This window comes from Bubalus kerabau, chromosome 23 (genome assembly GCF_029407905.1).
Source record: "Bubalus kerabau isolate K-KA32 ecotype Philippines breed swamp buffalo chromosome 23, PCC_UOA_SB_1v2, whole genome shotgun sequence".
Taxonomy (NCBI): Eukaryota; Metazoa; Chordata; class Mammalia; order Artiodactyla; family Bovidae; genus Bubalus; species Bubalus kerabau.
The window spans coordinates 19,232,027-19,254,003 of NC_073646.1; the positions used below are offsets into that span (position 1 = coordinate 19,232,027).

Below are 21,977 nucleotides of genomic sequence, written 5' to 3' on the forward strand. Positions count from 1 at the left end.
TTCCAAACTCTACTCTAGATTTTTAATTTTTGCTTTTTGGTATTAGTTATCAATTTTGTACCTGTAGTTTCTTTATTACTTTCACGACCTTGTTTGTTTTTCTTTGTTCGTTTTTTCTCTCTTTCTTTTCCTTCTTCTTTTCATTAACATCGCATTTTTGAAATTCCAAACTCTACTCTAGATTTCTAATTTTTGTTTTTATGTATTTGTTACCAATTTTGTACCTTTAAGAACCCAATCTTCAGGACCCATTTTTCACTAGGGTACGAGATTACTGGCTTGACTGCTCTCTCTCCCTTTGGACTCTCCATTTTCTCCACCAGGTCACCTGTATCTCCTCCCTAACCCCTCTCTAATCTACCCAACTCTGTGAATTTCTGTGTGTTCCAGACGGTGGAGAACACTTAAGGAACTGATCACTGGCTGGATCTGTCTCCCTCCTTTTCATTTCCCCCTTTTATCCTTCTGGGCACCTCTGTCTCCTGCCTCCTTCTTCTCTTCCCTGTATAACTCCGTGAACATCTCTGAGCGGTCCAGTTGTGGAGTGCACATAAGGAAGTGACTACTGGCTAGCCCACTCTCTCCACTATTGATTCCACCTCATCTCATTCAGGTCACCTCTAACTCCCTCCTCCCTCTTCTCTTCTCCATGTAATGCTGTGAACCTCTCTGAGTGACCCTCACAGTAGAGAAACTTTTCATCTTTAACGTAGATGTTTTATCAGTGGTGCTGTATAGAAGGAGAAGTTTTGAAACTACTGTAAAATTAAGACCGATAACTGGAAGTAGGAGGCTTAAGTCCAAACCCTGACTCCAGGGAACTCCTGACTCCAAGGAACATTAATTGACAGGAGCTCATCAAACGCCTCCATACCGACACTGAAACCAAGCACCACACAAGGGCCAACAAGTTCCAGGGAAAGACATAACAAGCAAATTCTCCAGCAACAAAGGAACACAGCCCTGAGCTTCAAGATACAGGCTGCCCAAAGTCACCCCAAAACCATAGACATCTCATAACTCATTACTGGACATTTCATTACACTCCAGAGAGAAGAAATACAGCTCCATCCACCAGAACATCGACACAAGCTTCCCTAACCAGGAAACCTTGACAAGCCACCTGTACAAACCCACACACAGCGAGGAAACGCCACAATAAAGAGAACTCCACAAACTGCCAGAATACAGAAAGGACACCCCAAACTCAGCAATTTAAACAAGATGAAGAGACAGAGGAATACCCAGCAGATAAAGGAACAGGATAAATGCCCACCAAACCAAACAAAAGAGGAAGAGATAGGGAATCTACCTGATAAAGAATTCCGAATAATGATAGTGAAATTGATCCAAAATCTTGAAATCAAAATGGAATCACAGATAAATAGCCTGGAGGCAAGGATTGAGAAGATGCAAGAAAGGTTTAACAAGGACCTAGAAGAAATAAAAAAGAGTCAATATATAATGAATAATGCAATAAGTGAAATTAAAAACACTCTGGAGGCAACAAATAGTAGAATAACAGAGGCAGAAGATAGGATTAGTGAATTAGAAGATAGAATGGTAGAAATAAATGAATCAGAGAGGATAAAAGAAAAACGAATTAAAAGAAATGAGGACAATCTCAGAGACCTCCAGGACAATATTAAACGCTACAACATTCGAATCATAGGGATCCCTGAAGAAGAAGACAAAAAGAAAGACCATGAGAAAATACTTGAGGAGATAATAGTTGAAAACTTCCCTAAAATGGGGAAGGAAATAATCACCCAAGTCCAAGAAACCCAGAGAGTCCCAAACAGGATAAACCCAAGGCGAAACACCCCAAGACACATAGTAATCAAATTAACAAAGATCAAACACAAAGAACAAATATTAAAAGCAGCAAGGGAAAAACAACAAATAACACACAAGGGAATTCCCATAAGGATAACAGCTGATCTTTCAATAGAAACTCTTCAAGCCAGGAGGGAATGGCAAGACATACTTAAAATGATGAAAGAAAATAACCTACAGCCCAGATTATTGTACCCAGCAAGGATCTCATTCAAGTATGAAGGAGAAATCAAAAGCTTTTCAGACAAGCAAAAGCTGAGAGAATTCTGCACCACCAAACCAGCTCTCCAACAAATACTAAAGGATATTCTCTAGACAGGAAACACAAAAATTGTGTATAAATTTGAACCCAAAACAATAAAGTAAATGGCAACGGGGTCATACTTATCAGTAATTACCTTAAACGTAAATGGGTTGAATGCCCCAACCAAAAGACAAAGACTGGCTGAATGGATACAAAAACAAGACCCCTGCATATGTTGTCTACAAGAGACCCACCTCAAAACAGGGGACACATACAGACTGAAAGTGAAGGGCTGGAAAAAGATTTTCCATGCGAATAGGGACCAAAAGAAAGCAGGAGTAGCAATACTCATATCAGATAAAATAGACTTTAAAACAAAGACTGTGAAAAGAGACAAAGATAGTCACTACATAATGATCAAAGGATCAATCCAAGAAGAAGATATAACAATTATAAATATATATGCACCCAACACGGGAGCACCGCAGTATGTAAGACAAATGCTAACAAGTATGAAAGAAGAAATTAACAATAACACAATAATAGTGGGAGACTTTAATACCCCACTCACACCTATGGATAGATCAACTAAACAGAAAATTAACAAGGAAACACAAACTTTAAACGATACAATAGACCAGTTAGACCTAATTGATATCTATAGGACATTTCATCCCAAAACAATGAATTTCACCTTCTTCTCAAGCGCACATGGAACCTTCTCCAGGATAGATCACATCCTGGGCCATAAAGCTAGCCTTGGTAAATTCAAAAAAATAGAAATCATTCCAAGCATCTTTTCTGACCACAATGCAGTAAGATTAGAACTCAATTACAGGAGAAAAACTATTAAAAAATCCAATATATGGAGGCTGAACAACACGCTGCTGAATAACCAACAAATCACAGAAGAAATCAAAAAAGAAATCAAAATGTGCATAGAAACGAATGAAAATGAAAACACAACAACCCAAAACCTGTGGGACACTGTAAAAGCAGTCCTAAGGGGAAAGTTCATAGCAATACAGGCACACCTCAAGAAACAAGAAAAAAGTCAAATAAATAACCTAACTCTACACCTAAAGCAACTAGAAAAGGAAGAAATGAAGAACCCCAGGGTTAGTAGAAGGAAAGAAATCTTAAAAATTAGAGCAGAAATAAATGCAAAAGAAACAAAAGAGACCATAGCAAAAATCAACAAAACCAAAAGCTGGTTCTTTGAAAGGATAAATAAAATTGACAAACCATTAGCCAGACTCATCAAGAAACAAAGGGAGAAAAATCAAATCAATAAAATTAGAAATGAAAATGGAGAGATCACAACAGACAACACAGAAAGACAAAGGATCATAAGAGACTACTATCAACAATTATATGCCAATAAAATGGACAACGAGGAAGAAATGGACAAATTCTTAGAAAAGTACAGCTTTCCAAAACTCAATCAGGAAGAAATAGAAAATCTTAACAGACCCATCACAAGCATGGAAATTGAAACTGTAATAAAAAATCTTCCAGCAAACAAAAGCCCAGGTCCAGATGGCTTCACAGCTGAATTCTACCAAAAATTTAGAGAAGAGCTAACACCTATCCTGCTCAAACTCTTCCAGAAAATTGCAGAGGATGGTAAACTTCCAAACTCATTCTATGAGGCCACCATCACCCTAATACCAAAACCTGACAAAGATCCCACAAAAAAAGAAAACTACAGGCCAATATCACTGATGAACATAGATGCAAAACTCCTTAACAAAATTCTAGCAATCAGAATCCAACAACACATTAAAAAGATCATACACCATGACCAAGTGGGCTTTATCCCAGGGATGCAAGGATTCTTCAATATCCGCAAATCAATCAATGTAATACACCACATTAACAAATTGAAAAATAAAAACCATATGATTATCTCAATAGATGCAGAGAAAGCCTTTGACAAAATTCAACATCCATTTATGATCAAAACTCTCCAGAAAGCAGGAATAGAAGGAACATACCTCAACATAATCAAAGCTATATATGACAAACCCACAGCAAACATTATCCTCAATGGTGAAAAATTGAAAGCATTTCCTCTAAAGTCAGGAACAAGACAAGGGTGCCCACTTTCACCATTACTATTCAACATAGTTTTGGAAGTTCTGGCCACAGCAATCAGAACAGAAAAAGAAATAAAAGGAATCCAAATTGGAAAAGAAGAAGTAAAGCTCTCACTGTTTGCAGATGACATGATCCTCTACATAGAAAACCCTAAAGACTCCACCAGAAAATTACTAGAACTAATCAATGACTATAGTAAAGTTGCAGGATATAAAATCAACACACAGAAATCCCTTGCATTCCTATACACTAATAATGAGAAAACAGAAAGAGAAAGTAAGGAAACAATTCCATTCACCATTGCAACGGAAAGAATAAAATACTTAGGAATATATCTACCTAAAGAATCTAAAGACCTATATATAGAAAACTATAAAACACTGGTGAAAGAAATCAAAGAGGACACTAACAGATGGAGAAATATACCATGTTCATGGATTGGAAGAATCAATGTAGTGAAAATGAATATACTACCCAAAGCAATCTATAGATTCAATGCAATCCCTATCAAGCTACCAACAGCATTCTTCACAGAGCTAGAACAAATAATTTCACAATTTGTATGGAAAAACAAAAAACCTCGAATAGCCAAAGCGATCTTGAGAAAGAAGAATGGAACTGGAGGAATCAACCTACCTGACTTCAGGCTCTACTACAAAGCCACAGTTATCAAGACAGTATGGTACTGGCACAAAGACAGAAATATAGATCAATGGAACAAAATAGAAAGCCCAGAGATAAATCCACGCACATATGGACACCTTATCTTCGACAAAGGAGGCAAGAATATACAACGGATTAAAGACAATCTCTTTAACAAGTGGTGCTGGGAACTCTGGTCAACCACTTGTAAAAGAATGAAACTAGAACACTTTCTAACACCATACACAAAAATAAACTCAAAATGGATTAAAGATCTAAACGTAAGACCAGAAACTATAAAACTCCTAGAGGAGAACATAGGCAAAACACTCTCTGACATACATCACAGCAGGATCCTCTATGACCCACCTCCCAGAATATTGGAAATAAAAGCAAAAATAAACAAATGGGACCTAATTAACCTTAAAAGCTTCTGCACATCAAAGGAAACTATTAGCAAGGTGAAAAGACAGCCTTCAGAATGGGAGAAGATAATAGCAAATGAAGCAACTGACAAACAATTAATCTCGAGAATATACAAGCAACTCCTACAGCTCAACTCCAGAAAAATAAATGACCCAATCAAAAAATGGGCCAAAGAACTAAATAGACATTTCTCCAAAGAAGACATACAGATGGCTAACAAACACATGAAAAGATGCTCAACATCACTCATTATCAGAGAAATGCAAATCAAAACCACTATGAGGTACCATTTCACACCAGTCAGAATGGCTGCGATCCAAAAGTCTACAAGCAATAAATGCTGGAGAGGGTGTGGAGATAAGGGAACCCTCTTACACTGTTGGTGGGAATGCAAACTAGTACAGCCACTATGGAGAACAGTGTGGAGATTCCTTAAAAAACTGGAAATAGACATGCCTTATGATCCAGCAATCCCACTGCTGGGCATACACACTGAGAAAACCAGAAGGGAAAGAGACACGAGTACCCCAGTGTTCATCGCAGCACTGTTTATAATAGCCAGGACATGGAAGCAACCTAGATGTCCATCAGCAGATGAATGGATAAGAAAGCTGTGGTACATATACACAATGGAGTATTATTCAGCCATTAAAAAGAATACATTTGAATCAGTTCTAATGAGGTGGATGAAACTGGAGCCTATTATACAGAGTGAAGTAAGCCAGAAAGAAAAGCACCAATACAGTATACTAACGCATATATATGGAATTTAGAAAGATGGTAACAATAACCCTGTGTACGAGACAGCAAAAGAGACACTGATGTATAGAACAGTCTTATGGACTCTGTGGGAGAGGGAGAGGGTGGGAAGATTTGGGAGAATGGCATTGAAACATGTAAAATATCATGTATGAGATGAGTTGCCAGTCCAGGTTCGATGCACGATGCTGGATGCTTGGGGCTGGTGCACTGGGACGACCCAGAGGGATGGAATGGGGAGGGGGGAGGGAGGAGGGTTCGGGATGGGGAACACATGTGTACCTGTGGCGGATTCATTTTGATATTTGGCAAATCTGATACAGTTATGTAAAGTTTAAAAATAAAATAAAATTTAAAAAAAAAAAAAAAAAATGAATCACTTAAAGGCAAAGACATTCACACAGTCCACTATCAAAAGCAGCATTCCAAGAAAAGTTTGTTCTTTTAACAAGGAGAGAAAGCCAAATTCCAGTTTGGTACCAGCTTATATTCACTGTGAAACAAAATTTATTCATTTAGCTAAAGTAATAATAAAAGATTTCAAAGGCAATTTAATGTCTTAAGAAACTTGTACCATGCACAAAACTCTCTTCTTGGGGTCCATGTCCCAAAAAATCTTTTTTTCACTTTCATTTCCATCATTTTATTTGCCCATTCAGAGAACCTATAAGTCAAAATGTATAAGTTTGCCACCTATAAATCAAACTTATTTCCTTTTCCCTTAATAAAATGTAATTCCATTCCTTATACTTTTTTTTATTAAAAACACACATCCTGCTTTCCTTCAGCAACCATAAACTGTCCTTTATAACATTATTCTGTAGATTAGAAAACATAAATCACCCAAAGCTCTTATATTATTTGCATTTTCTTAAAAGTTCCTTTACAGTGTGTTCTTAAGATGTTGTTGTTGTTCAGTTGCTCAGTCATGTCCGACTCTTTGCAACCCCATTGACTGCAGCACACCAGGCCTCCCCGTCCTTCACCATCTCCTGGAGTTTGCCCAAGTTCATGTTCATTGAATCAGTGATGCTGTTCTTAAGATATGCCTATGTTAATTAGGTTAACAAATATTAATACCAGTTAATAGTGAACTTTTTCCTAGTTCATGTGAACCATTTCTCTTTTATTTAGAGCTGTTTGATTTGTAAGTACTTACTTTTCTTCAGTCCAATTTAATTAGAGCTCATTTACAAATTAACCTTAGCAATATTACCCAAAGACAGAGACACACACTGAGACATACATATATATCCAAACAGACACAGATCTCACAATTTTCTGCTTAAGATTTAAAATGTCTCTTTGCCTCTTTTTTCCTTGGCTTGAAGTTCTACTAGTTAACATAAGGCTGACGTCTCAGGCAGAGCAGGCTTTGTATCTCAAGGACATAGTAAGAGTTAACTTCAGAATTTTTCCTAGACATATTTTTGCTTCTCTCAGGATTGGCACTCCAAAAAGAAACGTGTTTCAACAAGCCAGTTTTGTCTAACTGCATGTGCAAAAAGAACAAATCTTGAAATTTCAACAAGATTTCATTTTAACCAGTTTTATCCAGACTCTAAAGAATATCATGGCCATCTTGTGTCAAAAATGTCATACTCCTTTTTGTAGTCATAATTTCAGAGCTAAAATATAGATCAAATAGTGCTCAAATTGGTTCTGATGACAGAAGCAAACTGACTGATAAAATATCATCCTAGTAGGGATTGTTCCTTTGGGGAGATGGGGTCTTTGGTCAGAAGAATATGAAGGAGTAAGGGAATTTGAAGGAATGGGAGAAATTTCTTCCCTCCCCCTGCCACCCCCTGCAAGAGACAGGAGGAGTTAGAAGGGGATTCTTTACAATTTTTGGAGTTTTTTTCCTTTTCATGTTTATGATCATGGGAGAAAGTCATGGGCTAGGACATCTGATGGAGGGAGAGACATAGGAGGATAGGGGATAAGGCGACAACAGAAAGTTATATGTAGCATGAGTCCCTTAGATCCAAATTCTGACTGAGTGCCGTGCTGCTGCTGCTGCTAAGTCGCTTCAGTCATGTCCGACTCTGTGTGACACCATAGATAGCAGCCCACCAGGCTTCCCCATCCCTGGGATTCTCCAGGCAAGAACACTGGAGTGGGTTGCCATTTCCTTCTCCAATGCATGAAAGTGAAAAGTGAAAGTGAAGTCACTCAGTCGTGTCGGACTCTTCGCCACCCCATGGACTGCAGCCTACCAGGCTCCTCCATCCATGGGATTTTCCAGGCAAGAGGACTGGGACTGAATGCCATAGGGAACAACAAAAGAGATCATGTAATTTACTGTGCCATTAACAGGCCATTTTTCTTGGTTCCCCAATATGTAGGTTCAGTTCAGTTCAGTCGCTCAGTTGTCTCCGACTCTTTGTGACCCCATGAATCACAGCACACCAGGCCTCCCTGTCCATCACCAATTCCTGGAGTTCACTCAGACTCACGTCCATTGAGTCAGTGATGCCATCCAGCCATCTCATCCTCTGTCGTCCCCTTCTCCTCTTGCCCCCAATCCCTCCCAGCATCAAAGTCTTTTCCAGTGAGTCAACTCTTCGCATGAGGTGGCCAAAGTACTGGAGTTTCAGCTTTAGCATCATTCTTTCCAAAGAAATCCCAGGGCTGATCTTCTTCAGAATGGACTGGTTGGATCTCCTTGCAGTCCAAGGGACTCTCAAGAGTCTTCTCCAACACCACAGTTCAAAAGCATCAATTCTTCGGCGCTCAGCCTTCTTCACAGTCCAACAGTCACATCCATACATGACCACAGGAAAAACCATAGCCTTGACTAGACGGACCTTTGTTGGCAAAGTAATGTCTCTGCTTTTCAATATGCTATCTAGGTTGGTCATAACTTTCCTTCCAAGGAGTAAGCATCTTTTAATTTCATGGCTGCAGTCACCATCTGCTGTGATTTTGGAGCTCAAAAAAATAAAGTCTGACACTGTTTCCACTGTTTCCCCATCTCTTTCCCATGAAGTGATGGGACCGGATGCCATGATCTTCGTTTTCTGAATGTTGAGCTTTAAGCCAACTTTTTCACTCTCCACTTTCACTTTCATCAAGAGGCTTTTTAGTTCCTCTTCACTTTCTGCCATAAGGGTGGTTGGCATTAGGTAATTAGGTGGGACAGTATAGGGTGAGCACTAGGGTACACATTTTTGGCTAATATGGGTCAGGAAACCTGATGGTGATAATCAGGGGGGCTTTTGGAAACATTACAAAGGGGCTCAGTTTGCTTCTGAGGTGACCTTAATTCTGGGCTCTTCTTCTGTGGTACCTGTTGCTTCTTGCACCTGTGGCCTGGGGACAGGACTCAGCAAGAATTATTGACTGACAGACACCAAAAAGGAAGGGGACATACTTTAGTTCACATGGCCCAAGGATCCACACTGACAAACTACAAGATGAAGCTTTCACGTATCTATTTTTGTTGACTTAAAAAATAGTCACAACCTAAAAGTTGAGTATTACATTTTATATGGTGGAAAATTTTAGCACTTCAGCCCAGGAGACAGCATCTCAAGTGACTCTGAGAAAACTGCTCCTGTAATCAAAGTCTTAAATTTTCCCACCAAATAAAACAACTGTTGACTTCTAGGTTGTGAATATTTTTTATAGTGATAGTTATGGTGACTGCAAAGAAGGGACCCTGGCCAAATTCTTCTCCACCTGAACCCTGTGAGTATCCAGAGCCTTGGTAGCAGCAGAGGCCCTTTGTGCCCATCCACTTTCTTGAGGAGTCCAGACAAATTTGAATGAGTGTCTCCTGGTTCTAGGATCTCCTGTTTATTAGTTGATGATCCTAAGTTTTATTCGGTGGGAGAAGAGGTTATCCTTGAAACTTGGTTTTAAGAAAAGGTACCTGGGTTGCTCAGTCTAGATATTGAGTGGGTTATCCTCAGTCAAAAGACTGGGAAGATTTTACTCAGTTTAGGTGCTTAGTGGGTTGTCTTCAGTATAAAATGCACTGGGAAGATTTTGTTTGAGAAGGTTATCCTCAGTGTAAAAGGTACTGGGAAGACTCAATTTGGATACTGAGTGGTTGGCTATCCTCAGTTAGAGACTGAGAGGAAGACTTAGCTTAAACACTGAGTAAGGTGGGACGGAGTTATTAGGGGGAAGATGGACCTGTCATTTTTCCTTTTATTGGCTACCTTAATAAAGTTTCTTGAAATAAAACTAAAATCTTATGAGAGCTTCTGAGCTCCGAAGAAGGGACTCTCTCCTCCTGGCTGGCAATGGCTTTCTCAGGGGACTGAGAAACCTGCAGAAGTGGTAGAGGAGAGACCTCATACAGCCCACCTTATCCCTATAGGGAAACCCAGTCATGTAATTAACAAACTGCCCAACCAAGGATGCACATAAGAATTGGCCATTCTGTGACCTGAGCACCTGTGCAAGTCTTACACTCCAATGGGAGACCGGAGACATGTAAGATGGGGCTGAAACAACTCTGGGGCAAAATCAGAGAAGTGGCACTCCCAAGAAGCACATGCTGGCCCAGCACACAATCATCATCACAATTTTATCTCAACAAACTGACTTCAATATGGAAAATAAAAGTTTCAAAATAAAAGAAAAGGAACAACAGATTGCCAGCCTCCAGCTAACATCCCAGCTGGGTAAATGTACATACAAAAATTATAAGTATTTACTTAAGTGGAAATTGAAGGGAAATCTCACCCTAAAAATTGAGGAGGCTCTTTCATTGCTTACACAGTTAAGTTACATTAAGGTTAAAAGCTAGCTTAGTAAAAATATCTTTTCAGACTTTAAACAAAGGCCTTCAGGAGGAAACTTGGGTTTTGAGATGTAAATGTTCTACCTGTTCTTCCTAGGACATTCTGTGTTGGTATGTTTTGTTTGTTCATGTTTTTAAAAACTTGGTCTGTTAGGTAGTTAGAATAGGCAAAAGGAGTCCAAGATGGTGGTGGCTAAAAGACAAAGAAAGGAAAAAAAATCCACAAAAATGGAACAAAAGAAAATCTGAGGACTGGAGTGAGAACCTCAGGTGAAACCAACAGCCCTCCTGGCTAGCCCAACTTACACAGGGCACGTTCAGGGGGAGGAGAAAAAAACATATAAAAAGAGGAGCCAAAATTGAGCCTCTCTTCTTTTGGGTCTGCCTACCCTCATGCCTCAAGGATGTATTTTCCTTTGCTTGCCAAATAAAACTGAGCTTTAACTGAGCTGTGACACTGGTCCACAGTTTCAAATCTTTGCTGTGGTGAGATGGAACTGAAGAAATTACACTCCCTGACATGGCCTTTGCTATTTTTCTGGTTTCTCTGGTGGCTCAGACAGTAAAGAATCTGCCTGAAATGCAGGAGACCAGGTTCAGTCTTTGGGTGAGAAAGATCCCCTGGAGAAGGAAATGGCTACCCTCTCCAGTATTCTTGCCTGGGGAATTCCATGGACGGAGAAGCCTGGTGGGCTACAGTCCATGGAATTGCAAAGAATTGGACATGACTGATCGAGTAACACAATACAGTACTGTTTTTGAGAGTAAATTCTCCAAATTTGGGCTTCCCTGATACCTCACTTGGTAAAGAATCCACCTGCAATGCAGAAGACTCCATTCAATTCCTTGGTTGGGAAGATCCCCTGGAAAAGGGATAGGCTATCCACTCCAGTATTCTTGGGCTTCCCTTGTGGCTCAGCTGGTAAAGAATCTGCCTGCAGTGCAGGAGACCTGGGTTCAATCCCTAGGTTGGGAAGATCCCCTGGAGAAGTGAAAGGCTACCCACTCCAGTGTTATGGCCTCTAGAATTCCATGGACTGTATAATCCATGGGGTTTCAAAGAGTCAACTGAACAACTTTCACTTTCTCCAAATTTAGGTTACATCCTCCCCACTCTCTTATGGGGAAGGCTCTTGCATATCTATGGTTTTAATCACTATTAATTTACCAGCTGAGCCACAAGAGAGCCCCAAATAAGGAAAGAAGTAGGGGAACTAGACAACAAGTGAAATTGAAAGTCACTGAGTCATGTCTGACTCTTTGTGACCCCAAGGACCCATGGATTTCTCCAGGCCAGAATACTGGAGTGGGTAGCCTTTCCCTTCTCCAGGGGATTGTCCCAATCCAGGTATCAAACCCAGGTCTGCATTGCAGGCAGATTCACAGGCAGATTTGGGCTTTCCCACTATCTCAGTTTGTAAGGAATCTGCCTGCAATGCAGGAGAGTTTGGTTAGATTCCTGGGTCAGGAAGATCCCCTGGAGAATGAATTGGCAACCCACTCCAGTTTCTGGCCTGGAGAATCACATGGACAGAAGAGCCTGCTAGGCTACAGCCCATGGGGTCACAAGAGTTGGACATGACTGAGAGACTAAACCACCACCATTGATTTATATTTTATTGATACAATGAAACTTTAAAATAAACGTAAATAAGATAAGAGCTTTGAGGTAAACTCTTTTCTATTTTAGAAAAATTATTTAAAATAATCTTTCCAGATATTTGGTAACTTAAAATTCTAAAGTTGGGCTAATTTAAGTTAAATGATAAAAGTTTATTGAATAACTAGATAATTTCATTAATGAGATACTGAGATATAAATTACTAAAGAAAAAAACTAAAAGTATTTAGGAATATTAATGAAAATGCTCAATGTCACCCCAAGATGTTTTCTATAAGAAAACAAGTGCTTTTAGAAATTATCACTGTTGTTTATGCTCAACAGTCTATAGAATGCCAATGTAAAAAACAGTTCATAATTACTTACTTCTTATCTTTTACTAAAAATTAAGGTTTTAAGAGTTGAAATTTCTAATTTAAATATGTAGTTAAAGCTATTAGAAATAATACAGTAACGTTTTAGTATACAGTAGGACATAAAATGTGTTTTCAGTAAAGAAGTTATGAGGAATAAAATTGCACTTTATTGAGAAAAAAGAAAGAATGAGCTTGTTGATTTTATTTGTATAAGAAATGAGACTAAATACAGAAAGTGATGAGAAACTGTGAAAAGCAACCCTGAGGAGGAAAAATTTTATGCATAGTCAAGGTTCACTAAATTTAGATTGACATTAACTAAATGGATTTGGCTAAATAAGCTAATAAGAAATTGGAATTTGATTTCTCTTTTACTTGGGTTAAGTAAATAAGCATTGTTTCAGTGACCTATGATCCTGTTGTGTTTTAAATCTTTGTTGACATTTCTAACAAACATCTCAAATATCAAAATCTAACTAAAGCTCTTTAGCTTCCTGCTGACTCTGGGATGCTTTGAATAAAAACCTCTGGGACATCTCAGAGAAGAATGTTAAACTAAGTTTATTTGGCATTCAGAAGATTTGGCAAGTGATTGAAGGTTAATTTTACCTTGCTTCCTTTAATTAACAATAATCTTCTGATGTTCAGTCTATCTATCCTTTGTTGCAAAACTTTAACCTGGTTCCTCCTCTCACTTCCTTGGAGCAATTCTCTCAGAGTCATTGAGACGCTGTCTCCTGGGATTGAAGTCCTAAAAATTCCCACTGAATAAAACATAACTATCAACTTTTAGTTTGTGACTATTTTTTAAGTCAATACTCTTCTCTGTAGGCAGTAGCAGGGTTCTGAGGGCAGCACCAAAATTAATTGGGGCTAGGTTATTCCACGGAGAAGGCACTGGCGACCCACTCCAGTACTCTTGCCTGGAAACTCCCATGGACGGTGGAGCCTGGTGGGCTACAGTCCATGGGGTCGCTAAGAGTCGGACACGACTGAGCGACTTCACTTTCACTTTTCACTTTCATGCATTGGAGAAGGAAATGGCAACCCACTCAAGTCTAAACAGATTGAAAATGGAGTCATGTTTTATTGATTTCTCTCATGAGTCTATCATCAAACAGTATTATCTTGTTGCTGTAACTGAGGGGGAGAGGGCTTAATTATTTGCAGGGATAAACTGCTTAAACCTCAAAGCTATTTGTGAAGTGGCTTTCTGCTCATATAACAGAAGTTCTTGCTTAAGCCAATTGCCACCATCACACTTCGAAAAGTATCCTAGTAAATGAGCATTCTAGCCCCATGTCAGAAGCATTTGTTGGATCTGGAGTGGCAAAAAATTTTTATTTCATAGGTCAAATGATGGATTGGTAATAGGTACCTGAATGCTGTCCTGGGGAAGACCTTGAGGCCAGATCCCTGTTTAGTAGGGAGAGTGCTCTGATATTAGCCTCTTCTGTCTGAGTGTGGTGGTGCATATTTGTCAGTATTCTTATAATATCAAGTAACAGAAACGCAATATCAGACAGGAAAAATTGTTGGTCCATAGAATTCAGGACAGGATATTAACAAGAGAGGGATAGAGATGCAGACATGCCTCAGGAGCAATAGTTATGAACCAGAGACTTGCATGCCTCCAAGATTCTCTCTACCCCTTATTTCCATGCCCCTGAAAATTTCCAAATTTTCTTCTCTTATGCAGAGCAGTTATTGCCACATTACAGGAATTATAGCCACTGACAATTTCCAAAGTGTATATTTTCATGGCTTCCACTAAGGCTTTGGTAACACACACACACATACACAATTTTGGAGAGGGATTATGATTAGCCCAGTTTGTATTTAAATATATATATATATCATGGGAAATGATCGACCAATCAAATTTGGATGCGATGGGATCATCTTAAACTATGACAGTTTTCATGAGAACCACATATTTGGGCTCAGTAGGAAGAGATGTTTCCAGAGCAAGGATAGCATGACATACAGGACTTTGAAAATACTGTTTCTACCAAAAAAAAAAAAAACGTGGCCACATGGCTGGCTTCCATCCCTGGGGTTTAAAAGAGAAGGAGAAGACCCTCAGGAATATGTGCCTACCTCATCTAGTAGCTATAGCCCCTCCTCATAATTTTTGCCTTGTGATTCTTCATTTGGAAAGAGAAATTCTCAGCTAAGTCAGTTTAGCTATGCCTTCAAATTTCAGTGAGCTATTAGTTGTGCCTTCCAAATTCCAGTGAACTGAAACAAAGCTATTACTCTAGTAATTAGCCAGCAATGTGCCTTCATTTTGTGGAATGAATTTCTGCTCCAATGACCAACATATTAGCCATCTCTTCTTAAGACAGGTAGTGACCTGAGAATTCTGTGTCTGTTTCCTGAGGACTGCTCCACTATGCAAAGGCTGATGAAGTTTCGGGTCCTCTGGGGCATCCACATGTCCTGCCCTGGCTTCCACCATGCCCCTCAGCACCTGCGCTGCCAATCTTTATCAGGAGCTGGAACCCTAAGTTGGAATGACTATGACAGACCTGAGGAATTTAACTTTGCAAGTGATGTACTGGACCACTGGACTCAAATGGAGAAGGTAAGGAGGCCTCTGTGTTGTGTGCGAGAACAGGATTCACCTCCTTCTCCTAATAGGAAGAGGGACACAGAACTAAAAGGGCTTCTGACTAAGTCTACAATTTTCATGGGAAAAGCATATGTTTGGGGGTTCAGTTCTCAGCCTGGACACTTCCTCTATTCTCTAAGCCCCAGTGGCTTTATCTATGAAACGGGGATAATCTCATTTAAGAAACAAGATAGCAGGTGCAAGTAGCTGGTACTCAGTCAGGTAATCATGACCAAGTGTCAAGTTCTAATCACAGGTCAGCAAGTTGATGTTGGTCTGAATTCTCATCTTCAACTAATGAGACTGTGAGTCTAACTAGAATTCATCCATAAAGCATGGGCTTGACTTTAGGTTACACCCAGAGGGAGGGTGTAACCTGGATAGTGCACATGAACATCTGACACAGGTAACTAAATCATGCCATCTGTCTTCCTATGAGGATGGCAGGTATAGCTGGAGTCCTCCCTATCAACTACCTACTTGAACGTGGCTTTGGGGTATATCCAGAGAAATCCATCCCAGTGGTATCTGCAAAAAAAAATGCACATGATTGGTTTCTCTTTTCCTAAGAGAGGAACAGTGGTGACACTAGGAGTTGGGTAGACAATGGGGGGTGTTTCAGCTACAAAGTTCCTGCTCGAATTTTCCACATTGTGAAAGCCCACTCAACACTGTATTTGTTCAGAAGAAAGAACTTACCTGATATGGAGTCAAAGAGTTGATGTATTTTTAATTTACCATGAGCATACATTCATACTGAAAGGTTAAGGCTGCAAAGGTTAAGGCTACTGTGAGTGATGCCAAGATTCGTGATCTCCAGAGGAGAGTATTTCGATCCAGGGCTGGAGATGAGGCTTGATCACTCAGAACTTTCTGTGTAGCAAAGTTTTATTAAAGTATAAAAGAGGTAGAGAAAACTTCTGGCATCGACATCAGAAGGGGGCAGAAAAGATACCCCCTTGCTAGACATTATATACCTGTTAGCAAGCTGCTAATCTGATAAAAGAAATGCCTCAAGACTGAGAGTTATGGTTACTGAGAGAGTTGCTGAGAGAGTTAAGGCCCCTCTCCCATAACATGCATTTTGAGATAGAATGGCAAAAAGGGAGTCATCTCCAGCCATAAAACAATAGACATGAATCTTGAAGAAAGGCAGATTTCCAAGCAAATACATAGTTTCATTAACATAGCTTAAGAAAACCATTTCCATAAGAAAAATGCATTGGTTTGCTGAGCCATTAGCAGCTCAAGGTTACCTTCAGACAGAGCCAAGTGTCCTCATGACAACACAGGATTAGAAGAGAAAAAAAGTCTGCCACTTGCAGTTTATTTCCTCCTGTTGCTTGGGGAGCTCTGGCCTTCCTACGTGACTATTAACCCTCTCAATATGTTAGTATTCAGAACTTATATGCCTTTTATGAGGACTTTTATCCTATCTCCATCTTTTTCCTTTTTCTGAATTTCCAAAAAACTCCAAGGAAAATACAGCCCTCACTTTTGGAGAGCCCTTTTTGTTTATGTGCTATGCCAAGCACTTTGTGCATATTATTCTGATAAAATGGACACTTTAATCATCCCCATTTTTGAGATGAGGAAACTGAGGTTACAATTGTTCAAAAACCTACAGAATTTGCTTATCTAATAAGTGGAGGAGCAGGATTTGTGTTCAGACTGTCTGATTCTATAAGCCACTCTTTAACCTGGTCTCATGAGATGATGATGTCAAAACATCTCTGCTTTCAGACTACAAACTGACTTTCATCACTGCCCAGATCAAAAATCTGGTTAAGATCTTTTGAATCACAAGATGGGCTGAAAATGTCGTAGTTTTTATTCTGCATTTATCTTCATAAATTCTTTGTTAGTTCACACATCAACCCATGGAGATTATCACCATGTAAACATTTGCCCAGAGAAGGCAATGGCACCCCACTCCAGTACTCTTGCCTGGAAAATCCAATGGACGGAGGAGCCTGGTAGGCTGCAGTCCATGGGGTCGCTAAGAGTCGGGCACGACTAAGCGACTTCACTTTCACTTTTCACTTTCCTGCATTGGAGAAGGAAATGGCAACCCACTCCAGTGTTCTTGCCTGGAGAATCCCAGGGACGGAGGAACCTGGTGGGCTGCCGTCTATGGGGTCACACAGAGTCGGACACGACTGAAGTGACTTAGCAGCAGCAGCAAATATTTGCCCAGGGAATGCCCCACCTTTGTTGGGTTTTATATTGTCAACTAAAAAAATACACACAACCTAAACGTTGGGAGTTAGGTTTTATTTGGTGGGAATGTTAGGACTCGAGCCCAGGAGACAGTATCTCAGGTGACCCTGAAAGAGCTGACTTTATGGAGGCAGGGGAGAAGCCAGGCTATATAAAAGTTGGAATATGTCTGAATAAATCTCTCACATGAAGAGATTTAGCAATCTTCTATGTGTCCAGGCTTGCTCTCTGGGGCCAATCCTGTTTTCTTTATTGTTAACATACAAATTTCTTGTTTACCACAAGAGATGGTGAATGTGGCAGATGGTTGCCTCTCACATCCCCCAGCTCCTCGGGGCTTACCAGGAAGGAAGTATCTGATGGCTTCCAAATAGATGGCTTTGTTTCACTGGGGCTCATAAATTTGCATTTGGAAAAGGCTTGTTTACTAGAAGGCCACAGAGAAGAAAATATTTCATTTTACAGTCCCTCCCTGTGGTCAGAAGTTAAACCTTATTGGGAGACATTTCATGACCATTGTTTCCTTTTGTCCCATGGTGCTTGGAGGCTCATCTCAGATCAGGTGAAAGTTCTTTATCGATATGTTACTCCAGGTGTTAATTTCCAGACTAGGCCCATTGATAGATAATAAATGGATCTGGATTGTCTATCTTCTAACCTAATAGGATCCAGGAGATATTTCCTTTGTTGCTTCTTCTTATACCTAGAATCATACTATTACAATTATTCTAAGTTATAAATGTAGTCTATTTCTTCAAGATATTTATCTGTGTTTAATTTGGGCAGGGGCCTGGTTATACATCGTGTAACACAAGAGACAACAATCTTGTAAAATAAATAAATTACAAGCAATACAGCTAACAATGTTAGTTACCAGTAGAGACTTAAGCCATAAGCTTCCAGAACTGAAAGGTTGCTGCTGAGCCATAAAAGACACCGGGATTCTTGGCCTCCAAAGCAGAGGAATTCAATCCAGGGCCAGTGACGAGGCTTGATCACTCAGAGCTTTTGTGTAATAAAGTTTTATTAATGTATAAAAGAGATAGAGAAAGCTTCTGACATAGACATCAGAAAGGGGCAGAAAGGGTGCCCCCCTGCTAGTCTTTAACCGGATGTTATATAGCTACTGCTGCTGCTACTGCTGCTAAGTCGCTTCAGTCATGTCGGCTACTAGCAGTCTGCTAATTAGAGAAAGGAAATGTCTCAAAACTCAAAGACTGGCACCAGGCCCCTCACCCACAACATGCTTTTTGAGATAACATTGGCACAAGGTGAGTTGTCCCGGGCCATAAAACGATTGACATGAATCTTGAAGAAAAGCAGGTTTCTAAGCAAAGACATAGTCTCATTAACATAGCTTAAGAGATTATTCGCATGAGTAAAACATACACATTTGTTTGAGTCTTTAGGTGGAACCAACTTGAAGACAGAGTCTAGGGTAAACACATAGTTCATTAACATAGCTTAAGAAAAACGTATCCATAAGAAAAATGCATTGGTTAGCTAAAGGTTTGAGAAACCTTAGGTTAACTTTGAGAAAAGTTAAGTTCAGGTGGAACCAGGTGTCATCATGGCAACACAGAATTTTAAAAGAAACCTCCTTTAAATTTGTATAGAGAAGGGAAAAAAAATCTGACACTGGTAGTTTGTTTCCTCCTGCCGCTTAAGAGAGAGATTAAAAAATATCTGACACTTGCAGCCTATTTCTGCCATTTGGGGCCTCTAGACTTCCTGCCTATTACCCTCTCAGAACCAAATTATTTTCTAAAAGATCACCAACTCTAGGAAGTGGATCATCTAAGGCAGCAATCTGATTTTTCATATGAGTCATTAAATGTGTAACAGAGGATTGTGGTATATAAACACAACATTTAGTTTGAATTATAGCACAGTTGCCCCCTTGAGATGCTGTAAGGATATCAAGGGCCATATGATTTTGCAATTCCGCTTTTCATATCATAGAGACCTCAGAATTAGCCTGGTTGCTATCATTTAAGGCCTTATGAGTGAATTTTGCCAAGGCTTTAAAGTGAGAAATAATATTTTCCAATCTTGTTGAAGGCCCAAAAATAGCTGCTAAGTTATCATATCAGTGAAGTACATATCTCTTGGTCCATCAGGCTCATATTGATGGTAAATTTGCTGGAGTCACATATAAGTTTGTTTGTACAAAAGTAGCCTTGAGCCCAAGGGAATCCTAAAGTTCACCTTCCTAGCCATCTCAGCAGAAGCCAAGGCCATAGACTGGACCCACAAAGCCATTGAGTCCCATTAGGTGCCAGCCAGTATATTTCTGGTCTCTGATGCAATCTGTTCCATACTAACCAGAGTGTTAAGTTTCAGAAACAAGTTTAGAATGCCTTGTCGATACTTTGGTTAAACACTTGCAATAATATGTCTCCTTTAAGTAATACAGGATCATATAGTCCTTTATCCAGTCTCATTGGTCTCCGTGTAAGGGAGACAATGATGTTTGCCAAAAGAAGTGGATCTGATGCTGAGGAGAACCAATGGGAGAAACTTAGGCCAAAGAACAGCATCTGTTATTTTAGCCAATTGAGTTTTAATTGTTCCATTTGTTTTTTCCACTAACCCAGAAGACTAGGGGTGATAGGCACAATGGAATTCTGCATAATCAGCCAAATTTCCTTAACAATTTGTCCAGTAAAATTGGTCCTTCTGTCACTATGCAGTTTAAAAGGGATTATCCAGAAAGGAATCACTCGTTCTAAAATCACTGTTTCTAAATTTCCCTACTGATTGTGCCATGGCCCTTCTGCATGGTTAAAGATTTGAGTACAACATAATTAGGAAACTTGGGTATTTCTGCAACATATAAAATTTTAGTATAATCACTAGAATTATGACTGATAACATTATATCAAGACATATCAGATGTAAGGGATTCCATAAAATTTTTGGAATATCTGTATTAGTGATATTTATCTATACATTGTAGCCTAAAGTTCATTTTTAATCACTTGACAATGTTTTTCAATCAAAAATACCACATAAGCTAGCTTAACGTTCATCTCTGAGGTTCCTCAGAGAAGTTTCTTTGAAGAATCCATCGCAGAGTCAGCTAGAGGCTAAAAAGCGTAGTTATGTTTTGATTTGGGGAAATTTGTTAGAAATATAAAAAATATTTTAAAACACAGGATCACAGATCACTGAAACAATACCTATTCATTTAATGAAGGTCACAAAGAAAATAAATATAGAACATTTAAGGGCACAGAAACTCACACAACCTGTTATCAAATGGAACATTTATAACAGGGATAAAATTTCCAGTCTTTCATTAGCTCACTTAACAAAACAATTTACTTTTGTCAGGGGAATGGGTAATTTCCTCAGTTCTGTCTTGTCACAACAAAAATTTGAAATGACAGACGTTAAATCCCTCGGCATATCACAGCTCTCGGACAGTCTGTGTGACCGCTCTCTGCTCTCAGACAGACCATGTTATACCTCTTGGTTCTCAGACAGACAGTATTATAGCTCTTGGACAGATCAGTGTTATATCTCCGTGTAACAGCTCAGTTTTATTTAGAAAATAAAAGGAAAATACATCCTCGAGGCGTGAGGGCATGCTGACGCAAAAGACCAAAAGACAGGAAGAGAAGAGAGAGAGAGGGGTGGGGGTGGCGGGGGGAAGGAGGGAGGGAGAAAGAGAGATAGAGAGTGCGCATGAGTGAGGGAGAAAGACCTCCGGCCCTTTGGCTCCTCTTTTTATATGTTTTTTCCTCCCCCTGGGCCTAACCTATGTAAACTGAGCTAGCAGGACTGCTGTTTGTTCTACCTGAGGTCCTCACTCTGGTACTTGGACCTTCCTTGTTCTATTTTCGCAGGCTTTTCCCTTCCTTGTCTTTTAGCCACCGCCATTCTGAACTCCTTTTTTCTATTCTAACTACCTAACGTTACCCCCTCAAGATATGGGAGGCCCAATTCTTTGGGAATAGGGGCTTTGAGGTCTTTCTGGCTACTTCTTACTGAACTGGGATGGCGAGGGGCATTGGGCCTCCCCCTCTTGCTAGTCTCAGGCCTCAGAGTCCTTATAGTGGTGTCCATCTAAGGGTGAGTGTTATTTTCTGTAGTCACCTGTAGTTTTATATATCCTTGCTTGAACTGGCACTGCATGTTGTAGTTTGTTGACCTGGGCAGAGACAAAATGGGTTAGACAATTGATAATATATGGAGCAATCATAAGCAGCATCAATATGGCATAACAAGGACTAGTAGGGGCATTAGCCAACTCCAAATTCCCTTCGCCAGGATGGCTCAAGTCCCTCCTTTTTCAGGGATCAGAAGATCTATCTCCTGTCTATTTTGGAGTACAGCCCCTGCCAAGCTGTGTTGGCTCTTTAGAGCTGTCCTGAGAAATATCCACAGAAACTAGATTTG

At 39.7% G+C, this 21,977-nt stretch overlaps 1 protein-coding gene across 2 annotated transcripts in view; it reads left to right on the forward strand.

Moving 5' to 3' along the window:
• Positions 1-21,977, forward strand: part of ACSM1 (acyl-CoA synthetase medium chain family member 1) — an 87,345-nt gene that overhangs the window by 16,194 nt on the left and 49,174 nt on the right. The window contains exon 2 of one of the 2 annotated variants that reach the window (XM_055561541.1): positions 15,084-15,326. In XM_055561541.1, the coding sequence (XP_055417516.1) occupies positions 15,135-15,326 (192 nt within the window). In that variant the 5' untranslated portion in view covers positions 15,084-15,134. The remainder of the gene's footprint in view (positions 1-15,083; positions 15,327-21,977) is intronic. The other variant, XM_055561542.1, reaches the window with a different exon arrangement.